Here is an 18,468-nt window from a genome sequence, read left to right as displayed (position 1 = left end):
CTATACACCCCGTGAGCTTTTGTACTTCTTTTACGGAGGTGGGGGATCTCATGTTTTGAATGGCATGAATCTTATCTGGATTTGCCTCGATGCCCCGCTCGTCTACCAAGAAGCCGAGACACTTTCCTCCGGTGAACCCGAACACGCACTTGTCCGGATTGAGCTTCATCTGGTGTTTACGGAGGGTATTGAACGTTTCACGCAAGTCCGCGGCGTGCTGAGTTGCGTGCTTGCTCTTTGTTATCATGTCATCCACGTATACCTCTAAATTCCGTCCAATCTGAGATTGGAAAACTTTGTTTACCATTCTCTGATAGGTGGCTCCAGCATTTTTTAACCCGAAGGGCATGACTTTGTAGCAGTAGACACCCATGCTAGTAATGAAGGTCGTGTGTGGTTGGTCCTCCGGCGCCATTTGAATCTGATGATATCCGGCATTGGCATCCATGAAACTTAATAGCGCATGGCCTGCTGTGGAGTCCACCAGGCGATCTATTTTTGGGAGTGGATAGTCGTCCTTGGGACATGCCTTATTCAAATCCGTGAAATCGACGCACATCCTCCATTTGCCATTCGGTTTCTTCACGAGGACGACATTGGATAGCCAATCAGAGTATTTGCATTCTCTAATAAATTCGGCTCTCAACAATTTTTCAACTTCTTCTTTGGCGGCCTCAGTCCGCTCTTTTCCTTGATGCCGCAGCTTTTGCTTCACTGGTTTGTGGCCTGGTCTTATGTCAAGTTTATGACACATGACGCTAGTAGTGATGCCAGGCATTTCTTCCGTGATGAAGGCGAAGACGTCGCGGAACTCAGCAATGGTGGCCACGATATCTTGTTTGATCGTACCAGGAAGATCTTTCCCTATCTTGAGTTGCTTCCCCTCAAACATGTCTACTTCCTCGTATCGTTCTATGGGGCGAGGCCTTTCATGTGTGCTAGGGTTTTCCATATACACGCTCATGACGGCGGGAGCGTCTTGGTCTTCCCTTTCCCTCTTGGCGGGTGTCGCGGAATGTCCACGCTTCAGAGTGTTTATGAGGCATTGGCGGGCCTTTACCTGATCTCCCTTGAGGATGCCAACTTGCCCATCATCCCGCTCGAATTGCAGCAAGAGTTGATGAGGAAAGATTGCAGCTTTGATTTTGTTAATGAGGGGAAGTCCCATGATGGCGTTGTAGGGGAAAGTGAGATCCACTACCGTGAAACGTATGGGCATGGACCTGCTTTCATTTCTTTCTCCTACGCGCACGGGGAGAATGATCGTTCCTAGCGGAATGACCTGACTTCCCCCAAACCCGATCAGCGGCTTATCTAGGGGCTGCAAGTGCTTTTCCTCAAACTTCATTTTTCTCAAGCACTCCATTGTAATGAGATCAGCCGTGCTTCCGGTATCCACGAGTACCCTTTTGACTTTTATCTGTCCAATTTTGAGGGTGACCACCAGAGGGTCAGTATGGGGCTGTTGCAGTGTTTGCGAGGTCGTGGCATCGAATCTCATAACCGGTCCCCTGGATACGGTCAATGGAGGTCCCTTTAGCAGAGTGTGGACGCTATCTTTCGCGGCGCGAACGGTAGGATATTCCTCAGTATATCCTCCAAAAATCATGTTGATGATCCCTTGTGTGTGGGAACTTTCGCGCCTCGCCTCTTCCCTTTTGGGGGATCCGCGTCTTTGATTCCACGGCCTTCTGTTTGCTTCTCTTCCCGCCTCGTAGTCCCTCCTGTTGAGGAACCTGGAAAGCTTTCCTTCATCGGCCAGTTGATGCAGGATACGTTTGAGTTCGCGACATTGGGCCAGGGTATGGCCGTGCTCTTTGTGGTAGTCACACCACAGATTGTAATTGCGCCTGTCGGAAGGAGTGGTTGTGGGAGGCGGAGCTGGCAATTTGTCACGAACGGCGAAGAAAATATCCCTTCTATTCCGATTAAACATCGGGTCGTTACCTCCATCAAGCAAATTGCGCGTTCTGGATTCCCCCTCGGTGGTATATACGTGACGGGGTCGTGGAGGTCCCATGTCCGACGGGGGTGCGGGACGACGCGGCATGTAATTTCTTTCCCTCCTCGACGGGGGCTCTTCTCCGTTCCTCGAGGACTAATGGGGAGTTGCGACGTCCTTCTTGTCTGACTTCCGCCTCTTGGGGTCATGTGCCTGACATATTTCGGAGGCCGTGACATAACTTTGACACTGCTTCATGGCCTCCGCATATGTCTTCACCTGGCTCTCCACCAACTGGAACTTGAGCCTTTGAGCCTTCATTCCGTTGATTAGGGCGTTTAAGGCGACGGATTCCTCCAAATCCGTCACCTCTAGTACCGCCTCGTGGAACTTCTTAAGATAGGAGGATATGGACTCTCCTTCCAATTGAGTGATGCTGAGTAGGTGGAAGTTTGATTTCTCCTGCCTTCTTGAGGCTACAAAGTGGCCCAGAAACTTGCCTTCTAGCTGGGCGAAGTTGTGGATACTTCCTCCTGGAAGGGAGGTGTACCATGTCAAAGCTACTCCAGTAAGAGTAGTCGGGAAGAACTTGCACCACAGCGATGAGTCAGTGGTGTATAGTAGCATCAAATTCTTGTAGGCCATCAGGTGTTCCTCCGGGCAGGAGGTGCCATCGAAGGCCGCCATGTTTGGGATTTTAATTTTCCCTTGATTGGGAGTATTCAGTATCTCCGAGGCCAGTGGAGAGACTATTGGTATGGGCTCTTCCGGAAGGACACTCTTGCCGGTTTCATTCCGCGGTATGTGGGCGGAACTGGAGGGAGGGCTAGATCCGACGAGTTGTGCTTTCTTCCGCTCTTCCCTTCGTTTATCCACCATAGATTGGACGCTCTCAGATGTCTTTCGTTTCTTGCTCTCTAGGAAGGTACGAGCATCTTGAGAGGCGGTTTTGGATTCGCCATCTCGTGTATCTGTCTTGCTGATACTTGGAAAGATTCGGGATCTCTCCCGCCTGTTTTTATTGCGTCTACTGGAATGGGAAGTCCTCGAGTTCCCATCTTGAGATTCATGAGACTTTGGTATCTCTTGATGGGGTTCGATTCGTTCTCGCAGGTTTTTAATTTGGTCCGCCATATCTTCTAATACTCGTTGTTGAGTAGGAGTGTTGCTCATGACGGCGCGGAGCTGTTCAGTAAAAGCAGTAGTAAGGTTGCGTGCTAGCATGTCTAGATCACGGCGAGTCACGGCTTGATTGTTAGCGTGACCCGCGGAAGTGTCTGTGTCTGTGCTATGCACGGTTGCGGTTTGTGTGGGATTCTTCTTAGGAGCCATGACTTTTTTTTTAGTTTCCCCACAGACGGCGACAAACTGTTTCGGTAATGAAACGAGGAAGTGCAAAAGACACTTTAAGTACCACCGGTGGAAGTGTTATCGGGAGCAGCGATTCGTAGGAGGAAGCGACCTGAATTCCTGCAACACAACACGTTAGCCTTGTCCGGGGGGTGATCTCCCGGAAAACCCCTCCGACGCTCAAGTTAGAACGTAAATTGGATATTAATGAATGAACAATTATAGAATGAATGCAAGAAGAGATGTCGGGATTGAGATTGCTAGTGTTTGGGTAGGTTAATGAAGCAGGGTGAGAGCAATGATATTATAAAGGCTATATTTCAGATGATCCTTCCTTCTTGATGGCTGCCCCTATTTATAATGATGGAAAGGAAGTTATTCATGAGGAGGAGTGAATGATCATGGGAGTAATGGGCAGCAGCTGGTGGTTATGATGGAGAGTGGAAGATAGCGGGCAGTTATCTACCTTGGAAGAAGGATGATCAAAGAATGTGGGTGAGTGGGAAGTTAGGTCAAACAGGCAGTTACTTCCAAGGAGGGAAGTTAAGGTATCCTGAAAGTAGAAACCCTATGGGCCATTCAGGGAAGATGGGAGATCCAAAAGAAAGCCCATTGACCAACAGTCAAAGTCCATTGTAAAGGTCAAGGGGTGTTTTGGTAATATGATGCAAATTATTAAATAAATAAATTAATTGAGTAAGTAATACCATGACAGTTATGATTCGTAAAAAATAAACATTGAAGCGATAATTCGTAAAAGTGTTAAATTTTAACAACGTAATTCGTAACTTATTCTTTGGAAAAATGTTATAAAGTTGGGATTTTCAATTCAATTTTTCAACCATTTTAAGATTTGGAAAATTCCACGTGGTAACCCTAAGGTTTTGGGTTTTCCATATGGTAACCAAAACTTTTAAAAAATTCTCGCGGTAACCACGAGGTTTATCAAATTGTTCCACCGTGACTTTTTTGAACATTAAACGATAGCAAACGTTAACTCCAAAGCTTTAAAGCTGCTGTATGCCAATTTATACGACTCACTATTTTAAATGCCATCAGTTTAAACCTTTTTTCCCCAAAGTATAAACCCTAACTCTACTATCTTTGAATTTGGGGGGGGGGGAAATAATTTTGGATGAAAGATGGTAGAATTAGGATTTATATTTTGAGGGAAAATGTTAAAATTGATGACATTTGAAATAGTGAGTCGCATAAATAGGCGTACAACAGACTTAAAACTTCAAAATTAACCTTTGCTAATGTTTAATGTGCAAAATAATTTAGTATAACTCAGGATTACCACGTGATTTTTTTAAAAAATTTTGATTGAAACAACGTAGATGGCTCGCACTAGACCTGATCAAACACCGGGCCGGGCCAGGTGGAAAAACAGCCCATTGATGCGGGCCTAAGCCCAAACCCGTAATATGCGAGCTTGCGGGCCTATGTTATATATTATTTATACATAATTAAAAACACAAATTACAAATAATTGAAATAAATAAATACAATTGTTACATATTATACATAATTTAGAACACAAATTACAAATAATTGAAATAAATAAATACAATTGTTACATATTTTGGTACCCAAACCTCACTTTTTTCGGGCCGATGGGCCAAACGCCAATCCCAAAAAGATTCAGGCCACTTATTTTCTACCCAAACCCGTCCATCGGGCCATATTTTGGTATCCAAACCCTCACTTTTTCGGGCCGGGCAGCCATGATCAGGTCTAGCTCGCACCATCGGTATAGCTCGTTTACACCCTTGCAGGGTCAGTGCCAACTAGTTTATCTCGTTACCTTGGTTTTTACTCTACTCCTCACCTCTTTCTCTCTCCTCCATAGCCATGGAAGCTCTATCTCTCTCCTCAGCAAAGTTTGCTCTTAATTCATTCAATTTACACCCTCATTACTTCCGCCTTTTCTCTCTCTCATCTTCCCCAATTCTCCAAGGATTAAAATCTACGCCATTTATTTCATCAATTCCTCCAAATCGAACCTCTTTTACCAACATCAAATGTTGCAAATCATTCACTGCGAAATCATCTTCAGAGCTTAGAAAATTAAGGCAATTGCGTGTGAATGATGATGAAAAACTTCGAGCTTTAAGGGAACTATTCAGTAAACCTGGTGTTGGTATTGATGCTTATATTATCCCTTCACAAGATGCTCACCAGGTTGTTCTTTTCTTCTCTTGAACTTTGATTTTTCTGTAAGTTTTTCTTCAATTGATTGGAGTGTACTTCTATTTGAAAACTAATTCTTGTTGTTTTGAGATAATTAAGTATCAATTTGTGAGTGCTGATTCTTTGATTCTATGATATAAGTTTTAGTAAATTATGCATGAAGCCAGAAGGATTATACATATTTTCATTGTCTCATTGATGTAATCATGGTTGGAGCTGTTGACTGTTGGGGTTAATGACCACTACTTCACTGACAATTAAGCGTTCCCACAAATTCAACTAGAATGGGTTAAACAACACCAATACCAACACTCAAACTATAAGACAATATCAATACCAACAATTTAGCCCAAACAAATCAACAAAAGATAACCCAAATTTTGTGTAAAACTCCAATTTGCAGAAAAACCACACTTCTATTATTATCAAGTGGGATTCATGATTAACCTTGTCTAACAATGCTGAGGATATGGCAATACATCAAGCATTATATTTCTTTAGCGGTGAACATAAACAATATCCATAGCTAGTGAGAAAACAAATATAAGAGGGCTGAAAAGTTACTGTCTTGATGATGATGAAACGACAATCACACCGTTAGATACTGGGAGGAGAATCGCAACAACACACCCGTGAAATCTCGCGTCATTCGGAGCTTATTTGATGCTCATCGGATCAAGAAATGTTGCAACACCTTCTTTCACTTAAACATTTTGTTTTCTTCTCTTACCTTTACTGCGTGAACAACTCTCAATGTCAATGAAGTAAGATTTGGTGTTATGATATTTTACTAAAGTACTAGAAATTTCTACCTTTTTCTTCTTCCTTTTTTTTCCTTTTAAAGTAAATAATAATATTATAGTGGAATGGCCCATTTTACCACCCTCTTATTAGAAGGGACTGCTCAACGAACCTTTTCTTTAGGTAGTACCTTAGTCATCATGACTTCCTACGAACCACATTATTGAGTGTATGAATTTTCTCAAGGATAAATAGCTTTTCTTCTACTGCTTGTATCCAACGATATTGTTGTTGTATATGTTAGTACGAGAATGGTAGGTTGCATTTTTGGCAAGATGGATGGCACTCTGGCTTACACATATTTATCTTGATCCAATCCCAAATCTTGTAGAAAACCTTGCATCCATAAGAGCTTCTTACTAGCTTACTCGATGGTCGACATAGCAACGCGTTTTTACATTTTTTTGGTGAGTACTATTACGGTCGCGACTGCTTTTGCGGAAACGGCCATAGTGTCACGGAAATTGACAATAACTATGTGAATTTAAAAGAAAAACACATGAGAGGTTTGAATTTATAATTACATTTTTGTTGGTGTAGTACTAGTATTATGCAATATATGCCCATATGTATTATAATTGCACTATATGAGGTACTTTTAGTGAATAGTTAATTGACTAATTAGTTAATTGTTTTGTTTAATGATTAAAATTATGAGTAATTATAGTTAATGGTGTTAATGAAATTCGAGATGTTATATTAACTTTTTCTAAAATTCAGAAGGATGTTAGAAGAATTTTTCTATAACCTCTTCGCAAGAAACAATGTTATAACAGTAAAATATTCTTGTAACGGTGAAATATCGGGTGTTACACGTTACATAATGGTCAACGTGCTCATGCACCGTTAAATGACTGAATTTAACGTCTCAACAACTCTCAACTCTCAATCAAGTTATTATAACCGTTATCTAATATAATGTGCGATTTTAATTACACAATTGAGTCTAATGTCAAGAACATGTCAAACATTCTTTAGCACTAACTTGCAGCCAGTGGTAGTCTCCAAGCACATGGTACCCAGGCATGCCAATGATTTTAGATGACCCGTCATTTTCCATCTTCACATGTCCAAAATCATCCTTTGTGTAAGATGAGAAGAAATTCGCTTGTGAAGTGAGATGATAGAAAACACTTAAATCAACTATCCAAGTGCAATCAACACAAGCGAGGTTGAGATAATTATCCTCACCAATAAGGAATGCACCATCACTAGTTGCGAGTGCTGAAGTATCTTGGTCGTCATTCGTGTGTTTAGAAGATGGACTTTTATCATTTTCCCCTTGGCCTTTCTCACGCTTCCTTTTCTAGGATTCATTTTTCTTATGTTTAGGCTTGTTACAATAATAGCAGATAATGTTAGTTTTGGCCTTCCCTTGGATTGGGACTTGTCACGCTTATGGAAGTCTCTGGACTTGCTTCTACTTCGTCTCTAATCTTGTTCGACAACATGGGATTCTTTAGTTGAAGAGCTAAGATATTTTATTCTAGCTTCCTCGTTTAGCAAACTTGACTTCACAATCTCCATTTTAAGCTTGCCTTCCGGAGCTAAATTACCTGATGAGACAACAAAAGTTTCCGTGTCCGACAACGAATCAAGGAATAGTAGAGTTTATCTCATCATCCAACATCAACTTTATATCCATTCGTCGCTTAATAGGCCCCGAAATTCATTTAGATGGACTACATATACTCTACCCATCCTTATATTGCAACTCAATCAACCTTCTCTACAAATGCTTTTTTTAGCGCTTTTCTATGCGTATACATGGATTCTGACATTGTCCAGATATCATAGGCATTAGTGTCAATGCCTACATGACGAAATACACTTTGGTCTACATACTGCCTAATCATACCAGCGGCCTTATGGTGCAACAACTTTCACTTATCTTCATCAATGTAAGTTGGTCTTTCCTTTAGTGTGAATGTGTGATTGGTAGATACAAGTCTTTCACATACAAAATTTCTTCCATTTTACTTCTAGGCTTCCAACTATCATATTTAGATGCATTTAATTTAATCTTTCCAGCAGTGTCTTCCATTTTAACAATTAGTATTACGAACTTGGTTCAGATACCAGATCTTTGGGTTAATGATCACTACTTCACTGAAAATCAACTCTCCTCACAAATTCAACCAAAATGGGTCGTTAAACAGCACCACTACCAATCACACAAATTATTAGACGATATCAATACACAATTCGTCCCAAATAAATCAACAAAAGACAACAACCCAATTTTTATGTAAAACCCCAATTTAGGGAAAACTACTGTTCCATTATCATTAACAAATTTACAGTGGGATTTACAATTACCCTTCTCTAACAATGCCGAGGATATGACAATGCATCAAGCATTATACTTGGGTTAACAATTAACTTAAAACAATATCCAAGGCAAGTGAAAAAACAAGTACAAGAGGGCTTAAAAATCACTGTTATGATGATGACAGAACACAATCACACTGTAGGATAGTAGAGGAGTATAGCAACCACACACCCGTGAAATATCGCGTCAATCAGAGCTTATTGGATGCTCGATCGGATTAGGAAATGTTGTAACACCTTTCACTCAAATACTAATGGCAACGAAGTAAGATTTGCTTGTTATGATATTTCACTTAAGTATTAGAAATTTCAACCTTTTCTATTTTTTCTTTTTTTCATTAATTGTAAATAATAATAATAATAATAATAATAATAATAATAATAATAATAATAATAATAATAACAATAATAACAATAACAACAACAACAACAACAGCAACAACAACAACAACAATAATAATAATAATAATAATTTATTATTATTATTATTATTATTATTATTATTATTATTATTATTATTATTATTATTATTATATGGGATGGCCCATTTTACCATCCTCCAAATAGGAGGGACCCTTCAACCGGAGGTGTGTATGTGCAAGGCGTGTGATAGTATTCATTATTTTGGGCTCAAATATTGGTTTCAATATCATTTTGTATGGCCTAATATTTCAATAAATAAATGTAAAATAAAATGGCCCAAAAAATTATCCTTTATTTTTTCCCTGACCTGGATGTAATGCGATTAAAACAATATGATCACGGTTTAAATGCATTTAAGTAGTTATTGGATTGGCAGTTTGGCACTGATTTGTTTAGTTACAATATTTTAGTGGATAACAGTGAAGTAAGGTTTAAATTAGTGTAATGCAATAGAGGATATGGTCTTATGTAATGTGTTTTGCTAATTACATCATTTCTTGGATCTATTGTTACCTAATTCACTTCCTGCATTCCCAGTTCGCACAAAATGGCATATCCTTTGTAGGTTTCGTTTGCAATTATTAGGTAACATAGTTAGGAACTGTATTATATTATATTTTCATTTGCTTGAATTTTGGCATGCAGAGCGAGTTTATTGCTGAGTGTTATATGCGGAGGGTGTATATATCTGGGTTCACTGGGAGTGCTGGTACTGCTGTTGTCACAAAGGATAAAGCGGCTCTGTGGACTGATGGGCGGTATTTTCTTCAGGTATGACTGTATAAGAAGAAAACTGTCGAATTGTTTATTGATGAAGAAATCTGTATTTCTGACATTGTTCGTAGTCAGGACCTTCCAGTTATGAATATTGCGTTGTTTATTGTCAAAATGATCAGGGAGCTTATAGAAAGCTTAATTCTTTGCGAGAATGTTTTTACCTTGCACTAGAGACCCCAATCCCCGATCAATTCCCCAAATAAAATGGGCCACTAAAAGGATCATATGTCACTTATTGAATAAACAAGTAATTGTCAGTAGTGGAGTGCAAAGGACAAGGAAACATATTTATTTGTGGGGGAGGGGGGGATGAGCTTTCTGGAAATCTAATGATTTAAATCACTGAACCTAAAAGTTTGTATGAGCGAGAAGCTATTGAACCTGGTATGCTTTTGTAGATTATGTAACTTTTTTTGTTTGATTTTTTGTATAAAACATTGAGTGAATGAGATTTACATGTCCTTCGTGATCGCACGTTGTGTCTCTTTTTACCTTACAACTTACGTGCAATGCAATTTTTTTTCTTTCAGCTTTGTTTCATGCCACAAGTCCAACCTGCTTCTGTTTCATTTTGTTTTTTGATTAGGCTGAAAAGCAGCTGAGCTCTGATTGGATACTCATGCGTGCCGGTAATGTGGGTGTTCCCTCAATGTCTGAGTGGCTTAATGATGTGCTAACTCCTGGATCCAGAGTTGGAATTGATCCTGTAAGACTCATTTATATAATGTGATTGGTTTAATTACCAACTATTACAGTGAGAACGATCTTAAATGGCTTTTCATTTGGTTGCATGCTTATTTGCTTGATTACTTCTATGTTTCGGGATTTGATCATGTCCTTATGTTTAATATCTTTTATTTTACTTATTTCTTTTCTTCCTTTTGCTCTCTTACATATTTCCTTTTTTTTCCATGTATGTTTATCATGGTGTCCATTCTCGATGTTCTTTGGTTTAAGATTATAATAGACTATATTAAAATAACTCATTAACTCTTGTGCACTTTTTGTATATGTAAAGTTAAATGATATTTTCTAACAAGGGTCAATTGCAAAAAAATCATTGTTATCACTAACAAGAGTTAGATTGCATACATCCACCATCCAAGACCTTGCCTAGGTGGGAGCCACTTAATGATATTGGGGTAATGAAATGTTGATTTCTTTATCATGGTTATTAGATTGTACTGGTCTTTCATGATACTACATATTGGTTCTGTGAAGGGAACAGTTCCTCTTTTCCATTGATGCTGCCGAAGAACTCAGAGAGGATATTTCCAAGAACAACCATGAGTTAGTTCTTCTGTCTGAAACCAATCTTGTAGATGAAATCTGGAAGAATTCAAGGCCAAAACCTCCTTGTAAGCCTGTAAGGTTGCATGATTTGAAGTATGCTGGAGTAGATGTGTCTTGGAAATTATCTTGGTTGAGATCTCAGCTGCAAAATGATGGTTGTTCTGCCATTGTGATTACCAAACTTGATGAAATTGCTTGGTTGCTCAATTTGGTGAGATTTTCTACTCTAGTCCAATAGCTTTGGGAGTTAAATTTGCAGTGATTCTATTTACAGGACTAAATGGGAACTTAGCTACATTATAGCATAATTGATACTTGTTGGCAATATAAAGAAGTAATTGGTGCTTAAATTTTTGTGCTGCAGAGAGGAAGTGATATTCCTAATTCCCCTGTCATGTATGCATACTTGATTGTGGAGACTGATCGCTGCAATTTATTCATTGATGGTTCTAAAATCACATCAGAAGTCATGGAATACTTGCAAAATGCCGGTGTAGAGCTGAAGCCTTATGATTTCATCTTAAAGGCAGTTGAAAGGTAAGATTGTATAGAAGTTGGATAGACTGAAAAATTAACGTATATTTCAGAGTATTTTATGCTAATGTCATGTAATTTTATACTTTTATCTTGTATAAAATTGGACAGACAATGCAGCGGCAAGATGAAGATGCTTGAATCCAATGCTTAACTTGAACTTCTAGTAACTTGATAGACTTTCATGTATATTGATCACAGTCACTAGAGAAATCATCACCATTCTCTATAACAAACATTCAATAACATACTTAAAGTAACCTTGAGAAGATAGTTTATTGGAAACTTGATAATCTTACATTGCATGCAAAAACGTTTTTCGTAAGTGTTTATATGCCCAACATACCCTGGTGAAGCTCATGGTTATACCTCAGAGATACAATGTAAGGACACCTTTCTTTGCAAGAGAAAGATTAAATATACAATAAGATTTTAAGAACAAACGTTCAAAGACTCTTTGTATTTGAGAAAATCAGAAAACTGATTTGTGTTCTTGTTAGTATTTGATATGCAAATTTATCTCATAATATGCCACAATTGACTTCCCATTGAAAGTACATAAGGTGCAACTCCCAATAGTTAGTTTTCATATGTGCAAAAGTAGCTTTCCGTTACGTGCGCCACTCAAGTATTCAAGTCAAAGACTCTTAGGTAAAAATGAGACTGGCCAACGGATGCATTCCTTCCAAGTAAACTGACGTCGATTCTTCCTACTTCTCCCTTTTTGCAAGTTACTAACGATGTATGGATGGTTTTGTGACCCTTTTTTAATCATTGAAAACCTTTAATTTGGATTAGTTACTATCTTGTACTTTAGTCTATTTAGACTAATATTTTATGTAATGTTTTGAAGTATAGAATATATCAAATACTCCAATTTTTCCAACATAAAGATGGAGAAAGATACAATAGCTTATGTAGAGAATACACATATTACATGTAGGCCCTATAATTTTTACAGATTTATGGAGATCACATATTTTCTCCATGTACTTATCTAAGTCCAGTTTCGAATGTATTATCAATTGCTTATGTTCTGCTGTCAAATTGTGAGGTAATTACTTTTAATTGCTTTTTTTTTTTCTGCTTTCAAAATGTGGATGTATCAACCACAGCTGTTTACAGACTGCTTTACTTGCTTCCATTATTTGGATTCAAGCTTTTTTTTTTTTTTTTTTTTTTTTTGTCTTGATAGCTATAACCACAGATTATTATTGGGTTTGGATGTTAATAATGTGAAATCTTGAAGCATGTGAAAGCAGTTTTAGAAATATTTGTTACTTATCAGCTGCTTTGTTGTCTTTTTATTTTGGATACCTATTCTAATATTGGTGTCTTGACTCTTGAGTTTCCTTTTTTCTTCTTCTTCAGCTTGGCAGTTGGGGGGGCTCGTCTTTTGATAGACTCAGCAACCGTTAATGCTGCTATTGTCAACTCTTTCAAGTTGGCTGCTAAAATCCATGATAAAAAGGGACATAAATCTAAGTCGTATAATAGCTCGAATGGCAGTTTTGAAGGAGCCACTGTTGTGTATAAGAGTTCCCCTATTTCCATTGCTAAAGCACTGAAAAATTGTGCTGAAATTGAAGGAATGCGCAACTCACATTTAAGGTGATTTAGTGCCCTTATTGTCTGAATACAATTGCTTAAAATATGTCACATACTCGTGTGGTGATGCGTGCGCGTATTATCCGTGATCAGAATTACTTTCTTATATCATCTATTAAAAAATGAAATAGTTTGTAATGAACTGGCATCTTCATGAGAATAGCGAAGAGGGAAATGTAGATAGAGTGATTATAACTATAACTATACATAAAAGTAACGATTCAAGCTTCTCTTCTGAACAGACTGAACTAGCCAAAAAGTTTTAACAAACAGTTACAATATGTTCCTGATGATTTCTCCCTCTCAACTCGATATATAGACCATTGATTCCTGTTCCCCCTTTTGACTAACTGCTTCTGTTCTTTTACGCACAGCCTAACTGAATTACATAGAAATTCTCTCTATACTCCTTGGCTAGTGCGTAACAAACGTTATTTTCTATTTGGTAGGAATAATAGTGCAAAAATTTGGTTTTTGTCACGATTGTGGCAACGCCGCAACGGTCGCGATGATGCGATAACAAAGCTGATGCATTTGTTGTACCGCCAAATATCATTTGAGACCATGAGATAACACAAATTTTTTTACGCATTTTCAATGCGAGAATCTAGTAGTATCAGTAAATCAGTTTAGTAGATTTGTAAAATCTTTACAACTCGGCCAATGCTATGCAATACGATGCGACCTTATTTTTGCTCTATAATTAGGGGTCAAATGTGTTGGATAGGGTCGGCAGTCATTCTCTTGACACTTATTAGTCAATACTAGGTCAGAAGGATTGTTTGCACCCTTGCAGATTATCTCTATACATTTCTCTTTTTTAGCTCCTCTACCATCCCTCTCCCTTTCTATAAGTGTGATTTCCAACTGTCAGGATGTGCTTCAAACATGAATGTCGTTTTCATTCTGTTTGATGGTCATTGTAGGGATGCAGCTGCCCTAGCACAATTCTGGTCTTGGCTGGAAACTGAACTTTACAATGGTGTGACATTGACGGAGGTGGAAGTGGCAGATAGACTTCTTGAATTTCGTTCCAAGCAAGATGGTTTCGTGGATACTAGCTTTGATACCATTAGTGGTATTATTCTATTCTTGACCTAATTTGTAATACTTGGCTATTCCAAAATCAAGTCAGTAAGATGAACGAAGGAATTCGTTTGTTTGTTATTTCCTACATCATTTGGCCACATTCCACAAAATCTCCAAACGTCTTGTGCCTACGATTCTGTTTTTTGTTGTTTTTATGAAAGTGTCGCATGTCCATTCCCAACGAAACCATAGTCTCATAGTTCTTTGGTTTTGGATGGTAACGGACTATTATAAAGTGTTTATTAAATCATGTTCACTTTTTATCTATATGAAGTAGCAAATGTTGTTCGCAATCAAGAGACAATCAGTTATAACCTCTTTGTTCAAACCCCTAACTCTACTTAGTCGGGAGTCACTTAGTGGCATTAGGGTAGTTTAATATTGCTTTAATGTCTCGTAAAATATTTCTTTTGAATTCATACTTATTGGTTTTCATGAATGTTATTAAAAAATTCACTTTTTTTTTCCTAGCAACCTGATCTTGTAAGCATTTGAATAATAACTTGAAATGACTTGCATAATTTCAATTTGCTTCGCAAATGAATAGTCACAATCTCTAGCTTTTTTCTACCTTCTACTCCCACTTTGACTTACAAATGGCTTGGTGAATGACTATCAGGTTCTGGTCCAAATGGTGCAATTGTACATTACAAACCAGAACCAGATAATTGCAGTGTTGTTGATCCCAAAAAGCTATTCTTGCTTGACAGTGGAGCACAATATGTCGACGGTACAACTGACATTACAAGGACAGTACATTTTGGGGAACCAACTGCTCGAGAAAAGGAGTGTTTTACTCGTGTTTTGCAGGTTCTTGATACATCGCCAATAGTTTTCCATCTGCTATAAGAATTGATCACATGATTGCATGTTCTTGCCATTGCATAGGCAAGTCTAGAGAGGCAGGACAGTAATTCCGAAGTCTTAATCCCAACAATATAGGTTGTCTATAGGGACCCAAAAAAAGATGCAGATTAGCAAATGGTAGGGAGAGTGATAAATGCAAGCTCATGAACAAAGAAGAGCAAGTAGTGATTTCCTTTTGCTCCTTTCTGATTCTTCAATTCACTGAGAGGAAGAATAGTAAAATGTTACCATCATAGTTGAAGTAATGTTTATAATCTGAAGTTCTATTCACTACCCCTCATCAATCTATTACTTATGAAAAAGTGGAGTAGACTATTGCAAGTAACGGAAAAGTGGAGTTAAAAAAGAGCCTTCACAACCATATTCGGAAATCTATTTTTAAGATATGGGTTTTGACTAGTAATTTAGTCCGTGTTTCTCAGTTACTCAAATGCGATCTCATATAAATTTGTTAAGTTCTTTGGAGAGCATTGTATTATGTTAAAAAAGTTTTTAGAACTCTTATACACATTTCTTAATAATATAATGACTAGGATCAGATGAGGAAGGGGAAAGTTGACACTTAAACAGAAGCAATGTAGCACGCGGGACTGCAGGTTCTGTTTTTTTAGACATTCATATTATGCTATGTGATATGTTTAATGCTGCATTGATGGCAGAATTATCATTGCCACCAGTATTCTATGCGGGAAGTGCAAATGACCATCAGAATTATTTTTTAAATAATTTAAAGATAATGCTTGTTGGGATGCATTTTCTTTTGACTTTTTCTTGTTGTGGCTTTTAGTAATGCTCATGATTCCTGTTTTATGGACACTCGTGTTTTATAATGTGGGTTTTGTTGATCTGAACTCCAAACTCTGAAAACATTGGCTGAGGCATTGAATTTGATTGCAGGGCCACATAGCTCTTGATCAGGCTATATTCCCTGATAATACACCTGGCTTTGTTTTGGATGCCTTTGCGCGTTCTTCTCTTTGGAAAATTGGGCTTGATTATCGTCATGGTACTTGTACTAACATTTCCATTTCATCTCTGATAGCTATCTCTGATTGTATGCTAGTATTGGTTCATCTCCAGGTTGAGGAATACTTACTATTTTGTTGAATGCTACTTTTTTATGTTCAGGTACAGGCCACGGTGTAGGAGCTGCATTAAATGTTCATGAAGGCCCTCAAAGTATCAGTTTTCGGTTTGGAAATATGACACCCTTGCAGAAAGGCATGATTGTTAGCAATGAACCTGGGTATTATGAAGATCATGCTTTTGGTATTCGCATTGAGGTCCTGTTCTATCTTACCTTAAGTTGGAAGATTGATTATTTTGACATATTATTATGTCCTGGCATTGACTTTCTATTTGTTATGGAGTGTTCTTCCTCTAGTAACGATTTGTCCTGGCATCACACTCACTCTTTGATTAGTGTGAATGTAGATTTTCTTTTTATATTTTCATCATTTAATATTCTAATTAGATCATTATATAGACTGTAAAGCCTCCCCAGAACAAGCCACTCTTTTGTTTGTAGGAGATGGATAACATGCTATTTGTCTCTATTCTAAACAGAATCTCCAACCTGAAATTGTTTTAGGACCATCATCTTGTCAAATTATTAGTTCTCTTTTCGATTAAAATTTATTGGAACTTAACTTCACATATCTGAATTGGCTGAAATCAGAACTTAGCTTTAGCAAAATACAAGTTTATGCCGAGGAGAGCCCATGTGCATCATTGAATAATCCGTACCTAGGCTAGTAGGATTAGCCTTTTACTGGTTGACAAGTGAAAATTGTCACTACCGGAAAGAGTTATATAATTATTATGTTTTACTTGTTATAGCATGTGTGTGCAATGCTTTGTGCCCGTAAATTCTCTTTTACAAGTCATCGAGTGTGCTTCTGACTGCAGAGTTGTGATTACTGTGGAAGCACATAATTTGAACTAAAGATATACATATATCTTTTTGATTTATATCTCATAAAGATCATTGTTGTGTTTGTGCCTCAAACTTAATGGCGATAATTTTATGCAGCGAACTCTTTTCACTTGAGTATGTACCAAATATGACATGATGCTAATTGTGAACATCTTTGTCATGCAGAACCTCCTCTGTGTGAAAGAAATTGCTACACCTAACCGCTTTGGAGGTGTCGAGTTTCTGGGATTCGAAAAGCTTACATTTTTTCCTATTCAGGTGTCCGTGTGTTTTTATAGAGCTCATTTATTATTTATTATTTGAATGAACAACCCCTTTTTCCATTTAAATGATTTTCACCAACTTAATATATATATGAAGTGAACTTCTTGTGATGGTATTGTGCACTTTGCAGAGTAAAATGATCGAGTTATCACTGCTGTCTGCCGCAGAAGTTGATTGGCTCAATGATTATCATGAGCAAGTTTGGCAAAAGGTAATGCACATAGTAGAAGCCTTGTACGTAGTAACCGTGTGCTTCCTCTGTCCGCTTGATTTTGCTGTACTAGGGCTGATAAATGAATCAAGTTTTTCGGGGTGGCAGCAAAATCAGAGGGATAGAGGGAGTAAAGTGAACCAGCCGACGCTCAAATTAATCTGTTTCCTGTCTGTACTTCTGCAGGTGTCCGCATTGCTGGATGGTTCACCTCGTCAATGGCTTTGGGAAAACACACGACCGCTTGTCAAACAATGAGATTAATTCTATTTCTGCTTCCTGTGATGCTTTTCTTCTTCGCTTTTGTTGGAGCGTTCTCTTATTTGTTTGTACAGATTGCTGGGTGCAATGTTATGCAATTAAGCTGACAGATATATACGGTGATTCGTACAGAATTCTTCACTAAGTTTTGGTTACGAATTATGATTCGACTTATATTGTATTTTACTGAAACTTTCATCTAAAACATTTAAAATGTTTCCTCTTCTGTGCAATAGTTTTACCAGGTTTGATTAGTGTATACTGTAAGTGGAAGGTTTCCTACCATACCATATACAGTTTTGGCCTGCAAATGTGGGCTACGTCGACTTATGAAGGATCGAGTCGATTGGGGTCATTACTTTCTTCATTTCATTTGATTTGCACCTCTTGGTAGAAGTACAAATATTAATTTTGTAGCTGATGTATAAGAAGAGAATACCAAGTGGAGTAAAGAAATAAAATGATACAATTAAAAGAAAAAACTATATTTGCTGATAATTCAAAAGAAAGTCAGAGATCAATACTAAAAGAGGAAAGAGCACACTATATGAGAAAATTTGAAAAAAATAAGATTGTTTAACAATTTTA

The 18,468-nt window shown here is 38.0% G+C and overlaps 1 protein-coding gene across 1 annotated transcript; it reads left to right on the top strand.

Annotated features, from left to right (window-relative positions):
- The first annotated feature begins 5,065 nt into the window (after nt 1-5,065).
- On the top strand, nt 5,066-18,106 carry LOC130818991 (aminopeptidase P2). The gene is made up of 13 exons (XM_057685289.1): nt 5,066-5,476; nt 9,686-9,811; nt 10,404-10,523; nt 11,046-11,321; nt 11,475-11,647; nt 13,016-13,255; nt 14,179-14,330; nt 14,961-15,151; nt 16,106-16,214; nt 16,337-16,491; nt 17,310-17,402; nt 17,539-17,619; nt 17,806-18,106. The coding sequence occupies exons 1-13, from the start codon at nt 5,147-5,149 to the stop codon at nt 17,875-17,877; spliced, it is 2,118 nt and encodes a 705-aa protein (XP_057541272.1). The 5' UTR covers nt 5,066-5,146; the 3' UTR covers nt 17,878-18,106.
- The last annotated feature ends 362 nt before the right edge of the window (nt 18,107-18,468 follow it).

This window comes from Amaranthus tricolor, chromosome 7 (genome assembly GCF_026212465.1).
Source record: "Amaranthus tricolor cultivar Red isolate AtriRed21 chromosome 7, ASM2621246v1, whole genome shotgun sequence".
Taxonomy (NCBI): domain Eukaryota; kingdom Viridiplantae; phylum Streptophyta; class Magnoliopsida; order Caryophyllales; family Amaranthaceae; genus Amaranthus; species Amaranthus tricolor.
The sequence above is the reverse complement of the archived record's forward strand: the minus strand, read 5'-3'. Positions and strand labels throughout refer to the sequence as shown.

What these genes read in the sequence shown, in the direction of transcription:
- LOC130818991 (XM_057685289.1), top strand. Translation starts at nt 5,147, where the DNA reads ATGGAAGCTCTATCTCTCTCCTCAGCAAAGTTTGCTCTTAATTCATTC. An exon ending in CTTTTGGTATTCGCATTGAG is followed by an intron (nt 16,492 to 17,309) that starts GTCCTGTTCTAT and finishes TTTGTCATGCAG; the next exon opens with AACCTCCTCTGTGTGAAAGA. An exon ending in ATGAGCAAGTTTGGCAAAAG is followed by an intron (nt 17,620 to 17,805) that starts GTAATGCACATA and finishes GTACTTCTGCAG; the next exon opens with GTGTCCGCATTGCTGGATGG.